This window comes from Rana temporaria, chromosome 12, assembly GCF_905171775.1.
Source record: "Rana temporaria chromosome 12, aRanTem1.1, whole genome shotgun sequence".
NCBI lineage: Eukaryota > Metazoa > Chordata > Amphibia > Anura > Ranidae > Rana > Rana temporaria.
This window is the reverse complement of record NC_053500.1, coordinates 65,414,561-65,438,336: the sequence shown is the minus strand read 5'-3', so window position 1 is coordinate 65,438,336 and position 23,776 is coordinate 65,414,561. Positions and strand designations below refer to the sequence as shown.

At 43.1% G+C, this 23,776-nt stretch overlaps 1 protein-coding gene across 1 annotated transcript in view; it reads left to right on the top strand.

The window, feature by feature from the left end:
• The window catches only part of LOC120919370 (unconventional myosin-XVB-like), a 130,475-nt gene that overhangs the window by 78,425 nt on the left and 28,274 nt on the right, over positions 1–23,776 (top strand). Inside the window, exons 30-38 of the mRNA XM_040331501.1 lie at positions 2,266–2,329; positions 2,668–2,740; positions 5,108–5,181; positions 5,257–5,333; positions 8,413–8,531; positions 10,778–10,872; positions 12,020–12,097; positions 16,403–16,499; positions 16,612–16,760. Of these exons, the coding sequence (XP_040187435.1) occupies positions 2,266–2,329; positions 2,668–2,740; positions 5,108–5,181; positions 5,257–5,333; positions 8,413–8,531; positions 10,778–10,872; positions 12,020–12,097; positions 16,403–16,499; positions 16,612–16,760 (826 nt within the window). The remainder of the gene's footprint in view (positions 1–2,265; positions 2,330–2,667; positions 2,741–5,107; positions 5,182–5,256; positions 5,334–8,412; positions 8,532–10,777; positions 10,873–12,019; positions 12,098–16,402; positions 16,500–16,611; positions 16,761–23,776) is intronic.

Genomic DNA, 23,776 nt, shown 5'->3' with positions numbered 1-23,776 from the left:
TAGTGAACTTATTGTAGTGTTATTCATTTTAAGGTCAAGAGATAATACAAGGGACAAGGGGGCACTCTTTGGGGTTGATTTACTAAACACAAATAGACTGGACACTTTGCAGTTGCTCCAGAGCTTAATAAATGAGACAAAACTTCACTTTGCAAAGAATGCCCATTCACGTGCAAGGAAAATAAAAAATGAAACAGCATTTTTGCTTACACATGATTGGAGGATGGAAGTCAGCTAATTTCAAGCTCCTCCTATAAGCAAATCATTTCCTTGCGCTTAAAAGCACAAATATAGGTCTCTTGTATAAGGCCGGGAAATGCGTGCTGGTTTTGTCTCCAAGTAACACAGACACAGGTGCTGGTATCGCGTGGATCTTGGCAGAATGTCTTCTGATGGTCAGCTCCGTTTATTTATACTGTCAACATGAATAACAAAAGAAGGTGGTGGCTTAATAATCAGCCAATCAGACATTTGCATTCTTTCAAAAGAACCAATCACACAAATGTATATATTTAAATAAAATACCAGTAGTGACGTGTGCAAGCGGTCGTGTGCAGAGCCATGTGGCAGGCTTTCTGTGAGACAAAGAGCATCTCACAATTTGAAAACTACAAAGATGGCTCTGAACATGACCATGTGAAAACCATCCCACTGCTACCAATGAAACGAACCATACTCTATCATGGCTCAATAGGGCATCATTTTTGGATGGTTATGCTATACTTCCCATGTACGCAGATCTGTTTCCTCGGAGCCATAGATGCAGTCGCCATGAAATGGCCAGTCTCTTGGTGAGGCATAAATGAACATCCCTAAAAGATCAAACAGATTGGCCGTGTCCACAGGAAGGTTTTCACGGCCAATGGTCTTCCACCAATGCCTGTATGTGTGAATACGCTCACATGAGCACATTGCAGCAAAACCGACACAGCACTGGTAGTAGAGATTTATTTTCCACAGATGGAAAGGCTTCTTCATTGTAAGGGCTGTGAAAATGTGGAATAGACTCCCTCAAGAGCTGGTTCTGGCAAGTGATAAATTTCATGGTGGACGTGAAGTCAGTTTTGGCTTTGGTTTTATAAAGTAAATCGCTACTAGACTGTTTTAGTGCCTTGTTGAAGGCCTTATGTAGCAATGAACTTTTAAAGAAAAGAGCTGGATGCATTCCTAAATGCACAAAATATAACTGCACATTAACGATTTTACAGTGCCTTGAAAAAATATTCATACCCCTTGAAATTTCCCACATTTTGTCATGTTACAACCAAAAACGTGAATGTATTTTATTGGGATTTTATGTGATGGAGCAACACAAAGTGGCACATAATTGTAAGGTGTAAGAAAAAGGTTCGTGTTTTTTCACCTTAATGCATCCAATGCATTAAGGTAAAAAAACACCTGTCAATCACATCCAATGATGTGGCCGCCAAGGAGCGGGACCGAGTCATGCACGCTGTGTCTATGGACGCAGCGTGTATGACAGGGATCGTGCCCGCAAGCTAACCCCCAGGGAGAGAGCTTTCCAGAGGGGGATTAGCTATTGCGGGGAGGAGCCGCGAGAGTCGCTGAGGGACCCAAGAACAGGAGGATCTGGGCCACTTTGTGCAAAACAAACTGCACAGTGGAGGTAAGTATGGTATGGTTGTTATTACAAAAAAAATGAACCCATACAACCCCTTTAAAAACTGTTTTTATTTTTTTTTTACAAATAAATATGTGAAAAGTGTGGCGTGCATTTGTATGGCGCCCCATGAGTCAATACTTTGTAGAACCTCACTAACATTTATAGGTAAAGTTGATCCGGGGAAAATCTGATTGCCTCTCGGGGGATCAGGAAGGGTTTTTTTCCCCTGCTGTAGCAAATTGGATCATGCTCTTGCTGGGGTTTTTTGCCTTCCTCTGGATCAACTGTGGGTATAGAATTGGGTATATTGGATTTTATGAAATTATTATTATTATTATTATTATTATTATTATTATTATTATTTTATGGTAACGCCAGAGTTTGTTGATCCAGGGAATATCCGATTGCCCTCTGGGGGATTAGGAAGGAATTCATGTTGCTCTGCTGGAGCAAATTGGATGGTAGGGTTTTTGCCTTCCTCTGGATCAACTGTGGATTTAGGATTCTGTATATAGGTTTTCTATTTTTTTTTTTTTTTTTTTATTGGTTGAACTAAATGGACTTGTGTATTTTTTCAAGCTGACTAACTTTAACTTTGTTACCTGTAATAAGTAAAATTCATATTAGCTGTTGTCTCATAGGCTCGGGTGGAAGGGAATGGCTGCTGAAGGGAAGAAAGCAATTGAGCTGGTGCAGCACACAAAGGTAGGGCATTTTTAACACCATCAGAACATTAGTCTACAATACTTAGCTAGCAATGCACCAATTTGCTAAGTGTCATACTACACATACCACCATAATCTTCGCACAATCAATCCATAACGTCCTGTAACTCTTCCTTGATCTCACTCATGGTCCTAATTACAGTCTTACAACTCAATTATTCTCATAAACATATCCATAATCTTACACAGCTGGTCTCCTCAACATCACCAGCCATCTTTCTAAATAATATTTGTACCACAATCATTTCTGCAAACAAACTGTACTGCTCAAGGTTCATTCACATCACCCAATATCTAATTTTATGCTATGCTTTTCAGGTACCAATTCAGGAGTCTTTAATATTATATCATGACAAAGAGCTGAATGATCTGGCAACAAACAACTTTATGGGTATGTATTTTCATCTTAGTTATGGAAAAAATCTGTTTCAAGGAATCATCTGTAGGGTTTGGAGCTGATAAACATAATGCTTTGAGGCTGGTTCTATAAAAATATACCTTTAAGGGTTTTAGTTTGTGTGCTGCATGTAAATTTTAAAACTAAGCTAAAAATTACCAGCTCTACATGCAATTAGAATGCTGAATAACAGAGACAGACAGTACATACATAACATGTATGCCTGAAAAAGAGATTTTTTTATATATATATATATTATACATAAAAAATACATGTACAGATGTATAACAGTTTAAGCAAGTGGAAACATCTATGCACTACTTCTTAGATGTTAAATTATGGCAACATATCATGTTAACCATTTACTACATGGGTGATCCACCTGAACACATCCAAGTAGTCTCGCCTAAAGAGTCAATAGTAATGCTGGCACTATGCATATCTAACCCCCAAAATTAATAATACAAAGTGTATATATAGTCCTATATCTACAGAAATGCCTTATAATATTGTACCTCATTAATTCCAGGAGGATAGGGAGTTTTAATACGCTGTATCTATTTAGTTTCTTGTTGCAAGATCTTTTTATTCCAGTCACCTCCTCTGAGATCCTGTGGAATAACCACCAGGACCAGAAAGGAGACCAAAGATTAATAAAATATGTGGTAAAGGTCTAATGCCGCACGGTCAAACCGATGAGAACGGTCTGATGGACCGTTTTCATCAGACCAAACCGATCGTGTGTAGGCCCCATCGGTTATTTATCCATCGGTTAAAAAAATTCAATCTTGTTTTAAATTTAACCGATGGATACCTAACCGATAGAAAAAAAAACGATCGTTTGTAGGCAGGTCCATCGGTTAAAAATCCACGCATGCTCAGAATCAAGTCGACACATGCTTGAAAGCATTGAACTTAATTTTTTTCAGCACGTCGTTGTTTTACGTCACTGCGTTCTGACACAATCGTTTTTTTAACTGATGGTGTGTAGGCACGACTGATCATCAGTCAGCTTCATCGGTTAACTGATTTAAAAATCCATCAGACCGTTTTCATCGGATGGGCCGATCGTGTATATGTGGCATAAGTATCTGCTTACAGGTGTAATCATTTTACCATTGGTAGAGCAATAGATGTGGTCGTGAAGTCTCTCTCTAAGTTGGCGGATGGTTTTGCTCCCGTAGAATGCTCCATGTTGGCAGGTCATTAAGTAGACTACACCCTGGGAACCACAGTCAGCCCTAAAACAAGGGTGGAACACTTCCCTGTTGGGGAGTGTGAATCAGGACCCTGTGGACACCCAGGGGCAAAAGGTACAGTGACCACAGTGGTACATCCCTTTACTACTGGTTTGTGTTTGTGAGATAGTGGTATAGTGACTGTTAGTAAGGCTATCGCTTAAGGACCTTGCATGCCTGAAAACAATATCTGAGCAATCACAATATATTTAGTAAGCATCGGGTCATTAAGGAGAATGTGCCAGTTATGGTATAAGATATTTCTGAGTTGATGCTGCTGGTCAGAATATTGAGTGATAAATTTCATGGTGGATGTGAAGTCAGTTTTGGCTTTGAATTTGTAAAGTAAATCACTACGAGACTGTTTTAGTGCCTTGTTGAAGGCCTTATGTAGCAATGATTTGGTATACCCCCCTCTGTAGAAGGCGTTGCCGCAACAGGTTGGCCTGAATGTTAAAATCAGTAAGATGTTTTAAATTTCTTCTCAATCGAAAGAATTGGGTGTATAGAATGCTATGGACCAATGTCGTTGGATGAGCGCTGGAGGCATGCAAGATAGTGTTTCCTACAGTCGTTTCGCAATAAAGAGTGGTGGCCAGACAGTTGTCAGAATCTTTGAAGATATGAAGATCAAGAAAAGATATGTCAGAGTGACTATTAACAGTAAATTTCAAGTTAAATGTGTTTTAGTTGAGGGTATTTACAAAGATGTCAAGGAGTTGCTGGGTACCTGTCCAGACAATAAATATATCGTCGATATATCGAAGCCATGTAGACACATGGCACGTATATCTGCTCAAAGTGTTATCGGAAAAATTCTCCCGCGACCACCCCCCCAGGTACAGATTGGCGTAAGGCCGGTGCACAACTTGATGTCTTCAGACTCCAGATCCTGAGTCGGGATATAAATACTCAGAGAAAGCCAAATACCCAGTTTCCTGCGCTCAGTACAGACACTCTGGAGCTCCGCACTCTATATTAGTGTGAACTCTGTATCGTTTTTCTCTATAATCACAGAGTAGCAGGGCCTAGCACTGTCACACTCTTTATATACACACACACATATATATATGTGGGTCGCTTTTTCAGTTCAGATTTAATTTGTGTATCCTTTTCTGCCCAGCTCTGATGAGGTTCATGGGAGACCAGCAGTACCGGGAGCAGGATGATGTCAAATGTATCTATGAGATCTTGGTGGTAAGTATGGTGAATAATAGATACTTTAACGTAGATATTCATTTAAACAACACTGTTAATAAGTATTTCTTGCAGCTGTGCAGAGAAAACCCGATGCTAAAAGATGAGGTCTACTGCCAGGTGCTGAAACAGATCACAGAAAACCCCAAACAGTGAGTACCTACTAATGTCTTTTAAGTAATTTTCTGCCTAATCAGATGTACAAGAGCCCTATTTTGTACATTTGTGTCCAGGGGCATTCTGTGATTGTGGCAAAGTGAAGCAACTGCCTTGGACGGCCCTCGGCGGAGGGGGACACTGAGGCCAGAGTGTCCATATTGGACACTCCTTCCTCACTGCAGATCAGCAACTTTGCTCTGTGTACACTGGCTGACGCCCTAAACCATTAGATGTTGGACCTACTCATTACCAATAGAGAGCCGTTTTTATTCATCTCAGTAGCATGCAGTGAATACTCTTCAGAGCTGTAATGGACTTTAATGCAGAACACACCCAGATAGCATGACCCCAATCAATTGATCCAGCTGATTACCTTGTCCAGAGGGTCAACATGAAACATGAAAGTTCTCACTTTTCTAAAGTTTTGGCAAAGATTGGGAGATTTTAGTGAAATGTTGCCTGTTTGGCAAATGCATTAGAGCCAAAGGGGAAGGTAAAATTAAAGAGGTGGGCAGTGGACTTAAAATGGCTACTGGTGGTTATTACTTCATCTATTGTGGACCTGTTCTTGAGCCATAGAACAACCCTTCATTAGATAAAAAAAATCACAAAAAAAAACAGTGCAAAAAAAGCATCAAATACAGAAAAAAAGGGGAAAACACATGAATAAAAAGAGCATTTAATGAAACAATTTAAATGTTCCTAAGTACACAGAACACCCTCTTATTAAGAAATAGATTTGTTTTTAAGGAGCTTAATAAGAAAAATTGAGAGTTTTTACCTCTTCGAAAAATCACTCCACTCATCAATACTAGGGAACTAGAATTTGCAGAATGAGGAGCAAGGCCCCCATTAGGGGGGGACAGCCCACACATGTTGGGGGAACAGACATCCCAAAGGGCCTGGGCCCCAAGTTGCCACCTCTGCTGAGTCCCAGTTTCCCGCTGGCCACCGCTGTCAAAATTATTGGTTGCTAGGACTGCCTGGCAGAGGCTCCCGGCAGAGGAGGAGGATGTAAATTCCTCCTATCTTCTCCACCACATACTAATGCTCCACCTCCCGCCTTTCGCCTTCCGTCCTGGTGTTGAGTATGGAACTGGGACACAGGTGAGGGGAATCACTGGAGTGCAGGAGATTGGGAGATCGAGCTATGGGCTCTTTATGTTTATGTTCCCGCAATATAGCACTCTCCATATACAGGTGATCTGGTACATGTAGGTACTCTCACAATACAGCAGTCTCCATTTACAGGCAGTCTGGTGTATTGTGGTGCTCCCACAATACAGGGCTTTCTATATACAGGCAGTTTGGTGAGTTGGTGCTCTCACAATACAACAGTCTCTACATACTGGCAATCTGTTGTATGTTGGTGCTGTCTTGGTGCTGGATTGGGCTGTCTCTTTACTGAATATATAGGGATGTCTCTTTGCTGGATTGGGCTGTCTTTTTGCTGAATATATGGGGATGTCTCTTTGCTGGATTGGACAGTCTCTTTGCTGAATATATGGGGATATCCATTGTTTGAGTATATGGGGCTGTCTCTTTGCTGGATTGGGCTGTTTCTTTGCTGACTATATGGGGATGTCTTTTTGCTGAATATATATTGATATCTCTTTGCTGGATTGGGATGTCTATTTGCTGGATTGGGCTGTCTCTTTACTGGGAATTCTGAATATATGGGGATGACCCTTTGATGAATATATGTGGCTGTCTCTTTGCTGGATTTGGCTGCCTGTTTGCTGAATATATGGGACTAAATGTTTGCTGGATTGGGCTGTCTCTTTGCTGGGAATTCTCTTTGAAATGGTAGTGCAGTTAGACCCCATTTACACCTGAGCATTTTGTAGCTTGAAGCCTGAAGCTACAAAACGCTGGAGGGGAAAAAATCTAATATTCTCTATGGAGATGGTTCACATCTCCATTCCAAAACGCCTGAAGCCAGAAGCTCCAAAAAGCCTGAAGCTCAAACAAGTTCTGGGACTTTTTTTAGGCGTTTTTCTGCTTTTTACATTGGTGACCTTTTGACCTGTACAAAATCGCGGTAAAAACGCAGTAAAAACTGCAGTAGAATCGCGGTAAATTTGCGACTTATTGCCTGAAAACGCTATGCTCAGGTGTGAATGGGGCCTAGTGTTAGTGTAGGGTTCTGCTCAAAAGAGTCTCCTTTTTGTGGTGACAAGCTTCAGGCTTTTTTGGGTAAAATATAATTCCTTACTGTTAAAACTTGAAAGCACTGATGATTTGGAATACACTTTTCTCTTTCATATATTATAACAGAAACAGAGAAAAACATTTATTTATTTATTTATTTTCTGGTCTTTTTTATTGTTTGTTTAAATAAAAAACACAGTGGTGATTAAATACCAGCACAAAATATAAATAACATACCCAGTCGGCAACCTAGAAGAATGTGGTTCCCTATGGGTAACAAGGGCTACTAAAGGCAAAACAAGGACTATACTCGTATGTAAGAATTTACAAAATATTTAATATAAGAAAAAATATCGCTACAAAACATGGGACGCATCTTTTTCTCTATCGGTGATTAAATACCACCAAAAGAAACATTTACTTCTGTGAAAAAAATATATATAATTTCATAGGGGTACAGTGTAGCATGACCGCTCAATTGTCATTCAAAGTGCAAGAGCGCTGAAAGCGAGAAATTAGTCTGGGCAGGAAGGGGGTAAAGCGCCCTGTATTGAAATTTGTCTGGTTTTGAAATTTGGATCCATGTGTGGGCAGGGAGGTTGTTCAGAAGTTGATCTACCAATTGACTTCTGTACTACCGCCCTGTCAGTTTTTTGATGCTCAATCAGAGCTGCAGACTATAGTCAGCATCACTGATCAATGTATTCTGGTGGTGGGGAAGTCGTCCTGCTGTTAGAATGGGGAACTGAGTCAGTTTTTTCATTCAAACCACTGGTTATAAAAAAAAGACTCCTATATGGGCTGCTTTACACAGACACTGTCACTGTGTTCTCTGCAGCAGGGTAGCACCTATATATACCACATATACCCCTCCCTTTTCATATGTATTACTAAAGTATCTTTTTGTTTCTAATTTGACAGGGAAAGCTGCAACCGTGGCTGGATTATGCTGAGCCTGATGACTGGATATTTCTCGCCTACCCCCACTTTACTGCCATGTGTTACCAAGTACCTCCAGGACACTGTTGGTGATTATCAAGGTATGTCAGTCACTGACTAGAACATTGTCTAAAACTGTGAAAGCACATGGGTTTTACTGCTTTCAGCAAAGGTTCCTGCAGGCCAAATGCACTTGTCAATGAACAATGAAATGTCTCAAACTGATTGTCAAATGCAAGTGGAATGCATCTAAAAGCAAGCTGCATTTGCCCTTCTACACCCATTAACAAAGGCCCTAAAGATCACTGCATTGAAGTCTGCATGATAGCTCATTCTCAAGGTTGTTGGCATGGCTTGCTAATTTAGAAGTCCTTCTATAATCTGAAGGCCTCACCATTGCCATAAAACATGCATTTTTATGATGTAGCACCCTGGGCATGGTTACTAACACATTTTGTTAGGCTAGGTGGTAATTACCCTGACTAATTGGTAGTTGTATCCTCCTAAGCCTGAATCTGGTGCATTTCTCTCTTCTGTCAATAGGTGGCACTACTGCCGTTGGCATTAGAATGACAAGACCACAGTGAGTTTAGGTTGTGAATAGACATAATTTCTCAGCCAATCATATTTGTGGTTAAGCATGCTGGGAGAATCTATTTAAGGGGAATGAGTCGGGTAATCAGTGTTCTTTTAGCCTGGGGGCCATATGAAGCAACCAGCTTAAAGTCCCTCAACCTGTAGGCTGTCTGCCTATTTTGCCTCAGAGTCTGCCAATTACTATTGTATCTCTGCCTAAGGGTGTTTAGGCCCTAACCCCCAGTTCTTGTTAAGAGATAACAAATCTCTTTTGTTCGCGTTCAAAAAGTGACTGGCGCCCAATCATTCTATCTTGCATTACACCCACTATGCCAATTAATCCACTCTACAAAGGATGTCAGCTCTCCCTGACTCTGGAGGTCACCATTAGGCCTCTAGGGGTCGGGGCCCTTGCTACACTACCATGGCCAGTTAAACCTAGGTTTGGTGCAAAAAGCTAATAAGAGAGAAGCAACAACCTTTCTATGAAAAACATTTAGCATTTAAAGTGTCTCCTTGGCCCTAATACACATGGAGAAGAATAATAAGAGCTGTTTCCACTTCTAGACCTACGCATGGTCTGCCAAGCAAGTCTAAGGGCCCTTTCACACGGAGCGGATCCGTATTGATCCGCCCCGTGTGTGTCCGTCGGCTCAGCGGGGATCATCCGTAAATCCCCGCTGAGCTGTCGGCGGACAGGGCGGTCCCCGCACACTGTGCAGAGACCGCCCTGTCTTTCCTCCGCTCTCCCCTATGGGGAATCGGATGAATACGGACCGTGTGTCCGTATTCATCCGATCCGTTCCGCCAGACAGAAGAAAGATAGGGTTTTCTTCCGTCCGCAAAAGCGGATCTTTGCGGACTCGGATGTTTGTGGACGTTAGCGGATGCATCATCCGCTAACGTCTGCAATCCCATAGGGAAGCATTACAAGTCCGTTTACGGACTTGTAAAAAACGGACCGTTTGTCTGTACGTGTGAAAGGGCCCTAAATCTGGAGGGAACACTTAATCCCATAAACCAATAAAAACATTCTTACCAATTTTTCATGTGTTGGTTTTAAAATGGTTAGGATAGGCACAGACTTACTGTGCCTCCCCCAAAATTCATTGATCATAAGTATACCTAAAGATACAATCATGTTCTTACTGGCCAAAAAAATTCCAGGAACAGGCCACAGGGAGCATACTGGTGGAGGGCGGGGCCAGCTCTCGGCACTGCTTGGAAGTGTTGAAATATGTTGGTTACAAAAACCTGGGAGATCAATGAGATCCTTCATCACATGACCAGAAGTTCAACATTCTTGTGTTGGATTAAAAGCAGAATTGTAGATAAGTGGTCGTGATAGGTTAGATACAGAGAATTGCCCCTTAGGATTCGGTTAGAGCCAGGAGAAATCTCATGGCTGGAGCTTCCAAGACATGTAATCTGGTTGTTATATAAGTCTAAAGCAGCCCATATATGATTCAGTTTTTTTTATTGAACCGCCGCCAGAATGCACTGATCAGTGTCGCCAGCTATAGCTAGTGGCACTAATCGAATGGCATTTATCTAACAGGCTGATTGCACAGAAGTTGATTAGTAGGTCAAGTAATAGGACTGCTCAACCACTGTCTCCATACATGGATCAAAATGTGTCAGGTCCCTGCTGAAGCAGCCAATTTTCGATCCACGTATAGTCAGCTTTAGGTGGAGCAGACCTTTATATCTTTCATGAATTCCAAATGTTTGTTTAGAAGACCTTTTTATTGATACTATTTTTTATTTTTAGAAATCTCTCGGAGCTGCCAAGAACACTTGCGCCATACTGTGCTGTATCATGGCCGCCGGCATTTACCCCCGCGGAATGAAGTGGAAGCTCTGCTGGTAACTGAGAATATTTAGAATGGATGCTGAGCATAGTTTGGGCTAGAAGTGCAAGATAAATGTAATGAGACAGTATCTCACAAAAGTCAGTGTGTGCAGGTCAGGTCAGTGTATGTAGGTCAGGTCAGTGTATGCAGGTCAGGTCAGTGAGGTCAGGTCAGTGTATGAAGGTCAGGTCAGTGTATGTAGGTCAGGTCAGTGTATGAAGGTCAGGTCAGTGTATGTAGGTCAGGTCAGGTCAGTGTATGTAGGTCAGGTCAGGTCAGTGTATGTAGGTCAGGTCAGGTCAGTGTATGTAGGTCAGGTCAGTGTATGTAGGTCAGGTCAGTGTATGCAGGTCAGTGTATGTAGGTCAGGTCAGTGTATGCAGGTCAGTGTATATAGGTCAGGTCAGTGTATGTAGGTCAGGTCAGTGTATGCAGGTCAGGTCAGTGTATGGAGGTCAGGTCAGTGTATGTAGGTCAGGTCAGTGTATGCAGGTCAGGTCAGTGTATGCAGGCCAGGTCAGTGTATGTAGGTCAGGTCAGTGTATGTAGGTCAGGTCAGTGTATGCAGATCAGGTCAGTGTATATAGGTTAGGTCAGTGTATGTAGGTCAGGTCAATGTAGGCAGGTCAGGTCACTGTATGTAGGTTATGTCAGTGTGTGTGTACTGACATACACACGCATCTGTGGGGTATCCTCAAACGGAAGGTAGAGGAGCGCAAGGTCTCTAACATCCACCGGCTCCGTGATGTCATCATGGAGGAGTGGAAGAGGACTCCAGTGGCAACCTGTGAAGCTCTGGTGACCTCCATGCCCAAGAGGGTTAAGGCAGTGCTGAAAAATAATGTTGGCCACACAAAATATTGACACTTTGGGCCCAATTTGGACATTTTCACTTAGGGATGTATTGATTTTTGTTGCCAGCGGTTTAGACATTAATGGCTGTGTGTTGAGTTATTTTGAGGGGACAGCAAATTTACACTGTTATACAAAAGCTGTACACTCACTACTTTATATTGTAGCAAAGTGTCATTTCTTCAGTGTTGTCACATGAAAAGATAGCATAAAATATTTACAAAAATGTAAGGGGTGTACTCACTTTTGTGAGCTACTGTATGTCTGGCAGGATAACCTCATTAATAATAATTTTCTTCCTTCAAAAGAATGGACGGATGTCTCGACGTGCTATTATAGTTTTGCCAGGCGGAGTTGAATACACCACCAAAATCAAGACCTTTTCTGTGAGTATCAATAGAAACTAGAAAGATGCATAAACAGAATTGTACAAGACCCTGGACAGCACAGATGTTGTATGTTACTTGCAAGGCCGCCATCAGGGGGGTACAGGCAGTACACCTGTAAAGGGGTCCGGAGGTCCCCAGGGCCCCAGATGGCAACCCCCCTTTTTTTTATATAAAACAAAATATATATTTTTTTAATATATTTGTCTTTTATTTTTTATTAAAGGGGCAATTTTTTTGTGAGGTCCCCAGGGGCCCGGAGGCCCCCAGGACCCCGAATGGCAACCCCCCCTTTTTTTTAATATTATTTTATTTTATTTTTTTTATTTTTTATTTCTTTTTTTACATATATATATATATATATATATATATATATATATATATATATATATATATATATATATATATATATATTAAAGGGCTCAGAGGTCCCCAGGGCCCCATGTGGCAAACCCCCTTTTTTTTTTTTTTTTTTATAAATGTTTATTTTTTTATTTTTGTTTATATATATTTTTGTATTTTTTTTTATTAAAGGGCCCGGAGGTCCCCATGGCCCTGGATGGCAACACCCCTTTTTTTTTTATTTTTTTATAAATGTTTATTTTTTTTATATATATTTATTTTTTATTTATTTTTTATTAAAGGGCCCAGAGATTTCTTTTTTTTCTTTTTATTAAAGTGCCCAGAGGTCCCGGAAGGCAAACCCCCTTTTTTTGTAATTTTTTTTTTTTTAAAAAAAAAAACCTTTTAAAAAAAAAAAAATATATATATAATATAATATATATATATATATATATATATATATATATATATATATATATATATATATATATATATATATATATATTTTATATATATTTTTTTTATTTCTTTTTTTCTTTTTATTTAAGGGCCCAGAGGTCCCCAGGGCCCCGGATGGCTACTCCCCTTTTTTTATATATATTTTTCTTTATTTCTTCTTTTTTTTGTAAAGGGCTCCCCCCGCTTCTCAATTCGTGGCAGCCCCCCCCCCCCGCTTCTCAATTCCAGGCCCCCAGGGGTTCTCTGCTCCAGGGGGCCCATGCCTGAAGCTGTGTAAGGGGCCCCATAATTCCAGATGGCGGCCCTGGTTACTTGCAGTCCATGCAACACACTGCACCTTTAATTCTTAGGGCCGGTTCATACCTGAATCGCACAGGAACCTGGTCCACATTCCTGTGTGATTCCTTTGTGCAATGCGATTTTCAGCCCATTCAACGCATGCACTATTTTTTTTAAAACACGGTACTGCAGTAGAATGCGATCCAGCACAGGCAAATGGACTGTGTTTGCGATCTGTGTTTGGGGTGTCATTACCATTATATTAAAACAGATCACACACCCAGTGAATTTTGAACGCGGTGTGGAAAACGCTCATGGAACATGGGTTTCCTGCACAGCGTCCTGGTGTCTGTAGCCTCGGTTGGTTCTCACTAGAACACGTTGTGGGAAACCACATTCAAAACGCACTCAGTTTCAATCTGCAGTGGGTGTGACTGTTAAGTTAAGATGAATGTATGTACCAGCACACCACGGATCTTCAGTCCAAACGCTTTTTATTTCAGCATGATCACGTCAAGCAAAAGAGTGCAACGTTCCAGAGTCAGGCAGGACCTCTTCGTCATGTGATCATGCATGCTGAATTAAAAACCGTTCGGACTGAAGATCTGGGATGTGCTAGAAAATGTTTTAATTGTGGCTTTTATGGTCCAGTCTCCAGCTGGGGGTATCCTAGAGCTTTCCCCAGGAACATGTGTGATGGGAATATGGACTATTACGTATTAAGTTAAAAACACCCCAAACGCAGGTCGTAAAAACACAAGCCGGATTGTATGGTATAAATGTACCATGTGATGCAGTTGCAGTGTGTTTCCAAAAGTAATGCATGCACTACTTTTCAAAATGAGTTGCTCTTGAGAACCCCCAGATGAAGACCCCTGAGTCGAAATGCGTAGGGGTTCCCACGATTCTTTTTGGGATTTAAGCCACTTCTTGTTACGAAGAAAGTCTTATTATTCTGTGCAAAATTTACAGTCACTGTTGCATGTATTTTATTATTGTCTTAAGATTGTATTAAATAAAAACTATGGGCCAGATTCACGTATCTGGGCGCATCTTTGTGCGGGCGTAGCGTATCCTATTTACGCTACGCCGCTGCAACTTAGACAGGCAAGTGCAGTATTCACAAAGCACTTGCTCCGTAAGTTGCGGCGGCGTAGCGTAAATGGGCCGGCATAAGCCCGCGTAATTCAAAGTAGGCTGGTAGGGGGGGGCGTGTTGTATGGAAATGAATCGTGACCCCACATTAATGACGCGCCTAACGAACGGCGCATGCCCGCGCATGCTCAGTATCACGTCGAATTTTCTCCCTAAATTACGCTGGCTCAATGCTTAGTCGACGTGAACATATCCTACGTCCATCCTCATTCACGTACGACTTACGCAAACAACGTAAAATACAACGCTGTTCCGACGTTTCCGACGTCCATACCTTAACATGACTCACCCCTGCTTTATGAGGGGTAAAGTTACGCCGGTCGTACGCCTTACGTAAACAGCGTATATTAATACGCCGGGCGCAAGTACGTTCATGAATCAGCATTTCTAGCTAATTTGCATATTTGACGTGGAAATATACGGAAGCGCCCCTAACGGCCAGCGCAAATATGCACTCAAGATACGACGGCGTACGAGACTTACGCCGCTCGTATCTTGGCAACAGTGAGGCGTATCTGATTTTATGAATCAGTCGCATAGATACGACGGCGCACATTCGGACTTACGAAAGTCCTATGTGAATCCGGGCCAAAATTTGTATTTTTATATATTTGTCATAGGGGTGCTTTTTCAAAAGTCCCTCCCATAAACCTTCTTTCTGTACCTACTTTTCAAAATGAATGGGCTCAAACCGCACCACACTAAAGAACAATATTTGATAGATCCAGCTGCACCTTGATGGCATGTTGGAGCTTTAGGTAGTAAAATGATTCTATGGAATTGGGGGATATGCTCCTCAACATCTGAGTCATGGCTTGAAAGCAGTTGTGAACATACAATGTTATAGACACTTTCTTTTCTTTAGAAACTTTAGACAATTTTAACTATGCAGGCACCATAACTGCTTTTGTTTAGATTCCAAAAATATATTTTTTACCTTTTTTTTAAATGTCAAAAAATTCTGTCATGTGACCATACATCTCTTTATCCTAACAGTGGAGGGGGTGGGGGGGGGTGAGGTTACAGGACACTGTGCAGACACCTCATGTGCCTGAATTACATAGTCTGTCCATCATGAGGCAAGATGCAGGCTGTGCTTGAGCAGGGGTGTGTTCAAGAGGCAGGCTGTGACTGGGAGGTGTGTTCAAGAGGCAGGCTGTGACTGGGAGGTGTGTTCAAGAGGCAGGCTGTGATTTGTCAGGGGGCATGGTAGCTAAACAAACTACCCAATACATTCATGATGTATACTTGCAAAGTGTTCTGTACCTATGAAAGGACTACCAAAGAATGCAAACTGACCACACCAACACAGATCAACTTCTGTACTTTGTGTGGTCAGTTTAGAACAAGGAAGAAAGGTGACTGGCAGGATCAACCAGGTACTTCAAATGGAAGAAGTCAGATGCATACCACTACAAAGCTGAAGTAAAGACCTTATTACAAATCTTTTAACAATAAAATGGTTGTACCCGAATTAGACTTTAAAACATTAAAGGCTGACTATTGTTTTAATTAATTCATTTTATTCCCCGCCCCCCATATAGCAGAATGATGTGCACAAAGTGGAGTTTGTATGACGTCCAGCAGGATAATCCGTGATCACGCTCCTGCAGGGGCACGGCGATCGTTGGTGTGGTGTCTGACACACCGCATTACCGATCTCAGTAAATAGTCTCTGATGTAGGCTCTTTACCATGTGATCAGCTGTGTCCAATCACAGCATAAACATGAAGAGCCATTTAACATTTGTAAAACAGCACCCCCCTCCCCACCAGCACCTCTGGTGGCACACACATAGGTGTGTGCAGCCTGTTGCATTGTGTGTATAACACGGGAGAGCGCCCGCAAGCTAACCCTCTGGGAAAGAGCTTCCGAGAGAGGGTTAGCTCTTGCAGGGAGGAGCCGTGAGAGACGCCGTGGGATCCCAGAAGACGAGGATCATGTGCAAAACAAACTGCACAGTGGACGTAAGTATAATATGTTTTTTTTTGTTTTTTTTTTTAAACACAAACCTTTAGTACCCCTTTAAAACAGTCTTATGAATGAAGATTTTTTCTTTCCTCTCACCAGGTGGCAGCCGATCTGGTCCCTGAGGTATGTGATCAGTTGATGGTCTCTGATCCAAATGAGTTGGAAGAATTTGCCATATTTGCCAACAAGAATAAAGGTAACATTGTGTGGTTGTTTAGTGTTCAGTCACATGTAGTGATCTGCTTGTCTATTCTGTAGTTTAGTGGAAGAAACAAGGAAGTAAATGTGACCAATTCTACTTCTGACAGGTGAGATGATACGGCCTCTGCGTCCCGGGGATTACATTCATGACTTCCTGCTCCAGGACAATTCGGTGATCTTGGAGTTCAAAAGGGTCACATGGAAAGCGACACTGAAGGGACGTAGTGAACTCTATGTTCAAGTGCATTTCAGCCAGGTACCAAAGACTTGTTTTTCTCAAATTTTATTAAAAATGTTGAAGTAATTTAGAAATTACATTCATTCAGAGTGTATATCTGAAGATGAAATAACATCAACAAGAAAGTAGTGATACAGTGGCAGTGCATACTGTACATTTGGGTTGTGGGCACATTATTTGTTGCCCTTGGTATAAGCTATGTGGTGAAGACCCTTGTGTAGTCAGTGATCAGCTGACTACATGATGCATTAAGGTAAAAAAACATGAGGGTTTACAACCCATTTAATGTGTTAGAAAAGATACAAGTATTTACAAACATACAGGTATTTCATTCAACTTTCTTTTTTTTCATTCAAATTTAAGTTTATTTTCAATAAAATAAATACATACATTTGTATTAAAATAGCAGGATATAAGTCAATAGCTTACAGAAATATAATAATTTAAATACATTTCAATTCATATCAATCATTTCTGTCTTACAAACTGCCATTTATATCTAACTATCCCATATGCTCATCACCATATGGTGAAAGTAAGGCAGTTCACATAAGCAAAAAGGATATAGTATTTCAAAGTAATAATTTATATTTGAAAGAGAAAAAGAATAGTTCTATATATCAAGGAATTCCTAGGTCCATTGTTACCACACAATTAGTTATATAAAGGATACAACTAAATGAGTGTACCAGACCAAATTACATAGAACAATTAAAGGATAAGATTACCGGAGTACATCAACCTCTCCGACACCCCTAACGGGAACTTTCTGTGTCCTAGAGGCTGAGCAAAACCTCCAATCCACCCTCCCTCCCTCCAATAACTAATACTGGAACCCACCGGTATCCGAAAAAAGGAAAATTTATTATCATACTTACCGTAATTTTCCTTTCCTGATGGACTCCATGGCAGCCTACGTGTGGGTTAATCCCGCCTCCTCTCCAATGTGATAGGACCCCATACCCATAAAAGTTAACTCACCAATAGACTCAGTGTTCCGTAACTATCCCGACTCCATAATTTCAGGGTGGGAACTCCGTCTGCCATGGAGTCCATCAGGAAAGGAAAATTACGGTAAGTATGATAATAAATTTTCCTTTTTCCTGACTGACTCCATGGCAGCCTACGTGTGGGAAATAACTAGCCAAACACACGGGTGGGTATGCTGAACAGAAATATATTTAATTTGTCCCGTCAGCCGACAAGACTGATAAACCAAAATTTACAGAAGACAGTGCTGCAGGTTCAACACAGTAATGGGACATAAAGGTGTTTATAGAAGACCAAGAGGCCGCTCTACAAATAACGTCTGGCGCCACATGACGGGCTGCTGCCCAGGAAGCTGCCATCCCTCTCGTGGAGTGAGCTGTTACCGCCTGTGGAGGAGCCAAGCCCTTTGCACAATAAGCCTGTTGTATCGTCTGGACGATCCAGGATGCGATTGTTCTTGAAGATGCCTTTTTCCCCTTGTTCTTGCCTGAATGCAGGACGAACAGGTGATCAGAACGTCTGAATGTAGATGTAACTTGAAGATATTCAGTGAGTATCTTGCCCATATCCAGAGGGTGAGTCTCATCAGAATCTGGGTTTTTAAAGGTAGGGAGAACTACTTCCTGATTCTCATGGAAAACCGACGAGACCTTTGGTTTGGAGCCCAGCATAGGTATCAGAACCACTCTGTCTGGAAAAAAGGTGAGAAATGGCTCTTTGTGACCCAGAAAACCGATCTCGGACACTCTCTTGGCCGAGGTGATGGCTACCAAAAAGGCTACTTTGGCTGAAAAGTTCTTCAACGAGGACGGGAAGGGCCCCGACATACTAAGTCCATTCAAAAAGTCAAGAACTAACGGGAGATCCCATTTGGGGAATCTTGGTTTCCTCAGAGGTCTCAATCTTGAAGCTCCACGAAAAAACTGTTTGATTAGTGGATGGGTTGCCCAAGGAATTCCAGAAAAGGCTGAAAGTGCTGAGATTTGAACTCTTAGTGAGCTTACAGACAGGGGTAGGTCTAGCCCTGATTGAAGAAAGCTTAGGATGTTTTGGATTTCTGGGTTCTTGAAGGAACTGCCCGCGGTTAAAGAAAATTCCACAAACTTAGACCATATTCTACCGTACACTTTATTTGTGCTTCCTTTCCTTGAGCTCATAAGGGTAGAGATCACCCGAGAGGCGCAGCCAAGGGATTCTAGCCTTTCCCTTTCAAGAACCAGACCGCTAGTTTCATTTGAGCCGGACAGGGATGGAGGAGTGTCCCCTGGGAGAGAAGGTCTGGTCTGCATGGTATTGGAATTGGGTCCTGAAGACTCAGCTGAACCAGAAGAGGGAACCATGGCCTGTTCGGCCAGTATGGAGCCACCATTGTGATTTCCACTTCTTCCGCTAGAAGTCTCTTCAGGAATTTTAGAATTATTGGGATCGGGGGAAAGGCGTACGCCCTCTGAAACCGCCACCGATCCGTTAGGGCATCTGTCCCGATTGCCTGGCTGTAGTAACCCCTCGTGTAGAATTTCTTCAATTTGGCATTGTTCGGGGAAGCAAAGAGATCCACTTGGGGATTGACTCCCAGGGATAATATCCAATGGAAGGACTGATCGTGGAGAGACCATTCGTTGACGTCCACCTGAGTTCGTGACAGGAAATCCGCCTGGGAGTTCTGAATGCCTGGAATGAAAACAGCCGTCAGGTTGACCAGGTTCACTTGGGCCCATTTCATAATGGGCTCTACTTCCTGGAGAAGGGATGAGCTCCGAGTCCCGCCTTGTCTCTTGACATATGATACTGCTGTGGTGTTGTCCATCCTTAGAATTACTGACTTTCCCTTCAGCAGTTGTGAAAAGGACTGTAGGGCACACCAGGCCGCTCGAAGCTCCAGGGTGTTCGAGCCTGAATTGTGGAGGCGAGCGTCCCACCTGCCTTGCGCCATGCTTGTGCCGCATAAGGCCCCCCAACCGGAGCCACTGGCATCTGTTGTCACTGTGACCCACGAAACTGGAGCGATGGAGTGACAATTCAGCAGATTCTTCGGTTGAAGCCACCAGAAGAGGCTGCCCCTCATTGACGATGAAATGTGGATCCGCTGACTCATGCTCCCTGATTTCCACTGCCTGAGAAAGCCGGATTGGAAGGGACGTAGCCTCCAAAGCGCCCATTTCACCATTGGTGTTGTGGATACCATTGTCCCAATGATCTTCAAGCATTGATGAGCTCTTAGGTGGCGGGTACTCAAGGCCCGGGAAATCCTCCCCTGAATTACCGGAATCTTCTCTACTGGTAGGGAGATGGTCTTCCTTACCGTGTCGAATTGAGCTCCCAGATAGGTTAGACACTGAGTTGGCTCTAGGTGGCTTTTTGCCAGGTTCAGGAGCCACCCGAATTCGGACAAGGTCGAGATGACCTGATCTCTCTGTGCCAGGAGAAGGGTTTTGTCTTGGGACAAGACCAGGAGATCGTCCAGATAATGGTACAAACGAATCTTCTTCAGCCTGATGAGGGCTACCAGTGCCAAAAGAACTTTGGTGAAGACCCGTGGGGATGTTGTTAGGCCAAAGGGTAGACATACGAACTGAAGATGTTCCTGGTTGACATAGAACCTGAGGAACTTGTGCAGCTCTGCTGCTACTGGGACGTGAAAATAGGCATCCTTTAGGTCCACAGAAATCATCCAGTCGCCCGGTTGTATTGCTTGTTGGATGGTTGATAAAGTTTCCATCTTGAACTTTTTGTGTGTTATAAATTTGTTCAGGTACGTTAAGTCTATGACTGGACGCCAGGTACCGTTCTTCTTCTGTACTAAGAAGAGAGGGGAGTATACCCCAAGAAACTGTTCGTCTTTTGGGACGTGTACCACTGCCCCTTGAATTTTCAGGAGGTGAATGTAATCTAGAAGGACCTGTCTCTGTTCCAGTGACCCTGGAAGAAGAGTGGAGATGAACTTTGGACAGGGAGGACTGGAAAAGGACCATGTGTGTCCTGAGGTCACGGTCTTGATGACCCAAAAGTCCTTGATTGAGGCCGCCCAGACGTGCCGATAAAGGAGTAGACGAGCTCCTACCCGATCCGCTTGGGCGGGCGTTGTCTCAAAAAGATTTCCCTTTGTCGCGTCCAGTTGACGCTTGAGTAGTTGGAGTTGGTTTGCGGTAGGAGCCTCTACCTCTGCTCCAATTCCTTCTGTAATTTCCGCCAGGTCTATAAGCGCGAGCTTCCCTAGCGCGATCCGGGCTGTATCGCCGAAATTGGGGTGTTTTTCTTCCTGTTTGGCGCTTGTCCTGAGGAAGGAAACCCGACTTGCCACCCGTGGCTTTGGAGATGGCATCATCCAGCTTGTTACCAAACAGGGTTGACCCTTCGAAGGGAATCTTGCACCAGTTCTGCTTCGATGATGGGTCAGCAACCCAGGGGCGTAGCCAGAGGGCCCGTTTTGCGGTCACAGAAGAAAGCATAATCCTAGCTAACAGGCGGATTAAGTCAACGGAGGCTTCACCCAGGAATGCGACCGCCAGTTTTAGCTCTGCCGTGGCTGAGTTCTTGGCTAGTTCTTCAGAGACGCCTTTGAGGAAAGAATCAACGTTTTCCGTCCAGGCTTCCATGGCCTTTGATAATGCCGCTAAAGCTAGAGCCGGTTTGCACGCTGTGCCCGCTAGGCCATAAATTCTTCTGAGGTCCTGGTCCATTCTTCTGTCCAGGCCATCTTTGAAAGAGACGGAATCAGCAATAGGTAAAGTGACGTGTTTAGCAAGTCTTGTTACTGCCGCATCCACTAGAGGAACATTCTCCAAATGTTTGACCTCCTCCTGTTTGAAGGGATAGAGCTTTGAGGCTTTGTTAGCCATGGAAGATTTCTTGTCCACCTTGCTCCATTCCTCTTCAAAGATACCCTTCAGTTCAGACAGAAACGGGAACGTAGGGCGTTCTTTTCCCAAGCGTTTAAAATATTTTTTCTGCTTGGCTGGAGAAGCAGGTTGTTCCTCCCATAAGAGAGCCTCCTTAATCGCTTTGACGAGTGGCGTCACCTGCGCGAAGTCAAATTCTAAGCCTTCTTCATCACTCTCTAGGTCACCCTCAGGAAAAGCCGGAGTGGAGGCTTGAGGCCGGGAAGGACCTGGATCCTCTAGGATCTCTAAGTTTGGAGAAACAGACCCGTCAGTGTTGGTCTGAATCTGCGTGTGGGGCATGTTCTCTCTTAGAGTTCGTTGAACCACACGTTCCACCAAAGACTCGATACGATGACCATCAGTCTCTTTTTCCCTGACCGCATGGGCGTAGCATCGGTCGCACAATGACTTGCCCTCCGGGACACGAGTGTCACATCCCCAGCAGGCTCTGCGATCAGAGCGACTATCATGGCGGTGGGAGCGGTGTCTTGAGGAGGAATGTGATCTTCTCCTCCGGTGGGAAGAAGTAGATGGAGATCTACGCTTGGACCTCGACTTTGAGGAAGAAGAAGTGCGTTGCGGACTGGCAAGGTCTTCCGGTTCTGGATTGGAAGGGCTAAATAAAAAACATTTAGGGAGGAAACTGTCAACACACATGAAAATGTGACTAGCAGCCCCAAACCCGAACCCTTTCCCGCACATACCTTGTGCGTGAGGGCTGGCCGCCTGTAGACGGTGACTGGTCCATAATTCCCGGACCTGCGTGTAAAAGGTGACACTGATTCGGAACCAAAAAGGAACCTATGGTGCCGAATAATACAAAAAATAAAATGAGTATACTGCCCCTTTAAGAAATTTCTTAACTCATCTGTGTGTGTTTTTTTTTTTTTTTTTTTAAATAAATGAACAGAACCAACAAAATAAAGTAAATGCATATAAATAAATTAATTTAGTATTAGAAAATAATTAAACAATTAATTGGAATAGACAAGTAGAAAGTGCACAGCAGGAAATGGTAAAATCAATTTAGCCAGAAGCAAAAAAGGATTTCTCACTGACCTGACAGCTTTAGCAGAGTAGCACAGACGGTCAATCAGCTGCTCGCCTGTAGGGAAACCCAATGAACACAGGCCAGCAGCTGATTTTAAAAGGCCCGCCGGTGACGTCACACGTCCTCCACGTACGCGCCTGCGCAGTGGACCGCGAACCCACGGCGCCTGCGCGGCCGCCGCGGGAACCGACGGACTGCGCATGCGCGACCAAGCCTCGCTCCGGGAGTGGGTACAGCGCATGCGCGGGACACAGGCGATGGGGAACCAGGAAGCCACAGGCGTGCTGGAACGCAGAAGCGCTCCAGCCGCCACACATGTACAAACAAACAACAAACAACATAGAATAACAAATAGGCGACTGCCATGGAGTAAGATAAAGATGGACCTTGCCAGCCGAATCCAGTCTTCAGCACACGCCACAGCATATAACAAGATATGCTGGGCAAGCTCTCCACCCGCCCATGGCTGGGATCCGAGCTGCACCGCTTAAAGTGTGCCCTTTTCCATTCCTTGAAGAAAATGAATCTGATCCATGGAGGAGGAAAAAAAAGGAACACTGAGTCTATTGGTGAGTTAACTTTTATGGGTATGGGGTCCTATCACATTGGAGAGGAGGCGGGATTAACCCACACGTAGGCTGCCATGGAGTCAGTCAGGAAATATATTTTCAGAATCCCCATCAAACCTAATACCTCCAATGGTTTGGTAAAATCCTTCAATTACTTTAACATAAACTAAGTTTTTCAAAATTTCAAATTTCATTCAACTTTCACAAATGCTTCTGGTACAAATGTTTTATAAATGGACCCCTTTAAATGTAAGTCAAGCCAATTAGTGTAGGTAGTGGAGGCAGACACATCAACCTTGTAAGACTTAAAGAAAGTATATAAGAAGTTCAGCTTGCAACCGTACAAATCTGTAACACCAAAAAGCCCAAAAGGCACTAGTGAGAGCTGTCCCACAACACTCCTCTGAGAGAAAACCAGGGAAAAGGAGCTTGGAATATGCATGTACTAGCTCTTTACTCTGCTGCATCATCAAGTCCCATCCGAGAAAATGGCAGTGGGAAATTCAAGTGGTGTTTCGGATATAAATAGTGAAACTGCCTCAG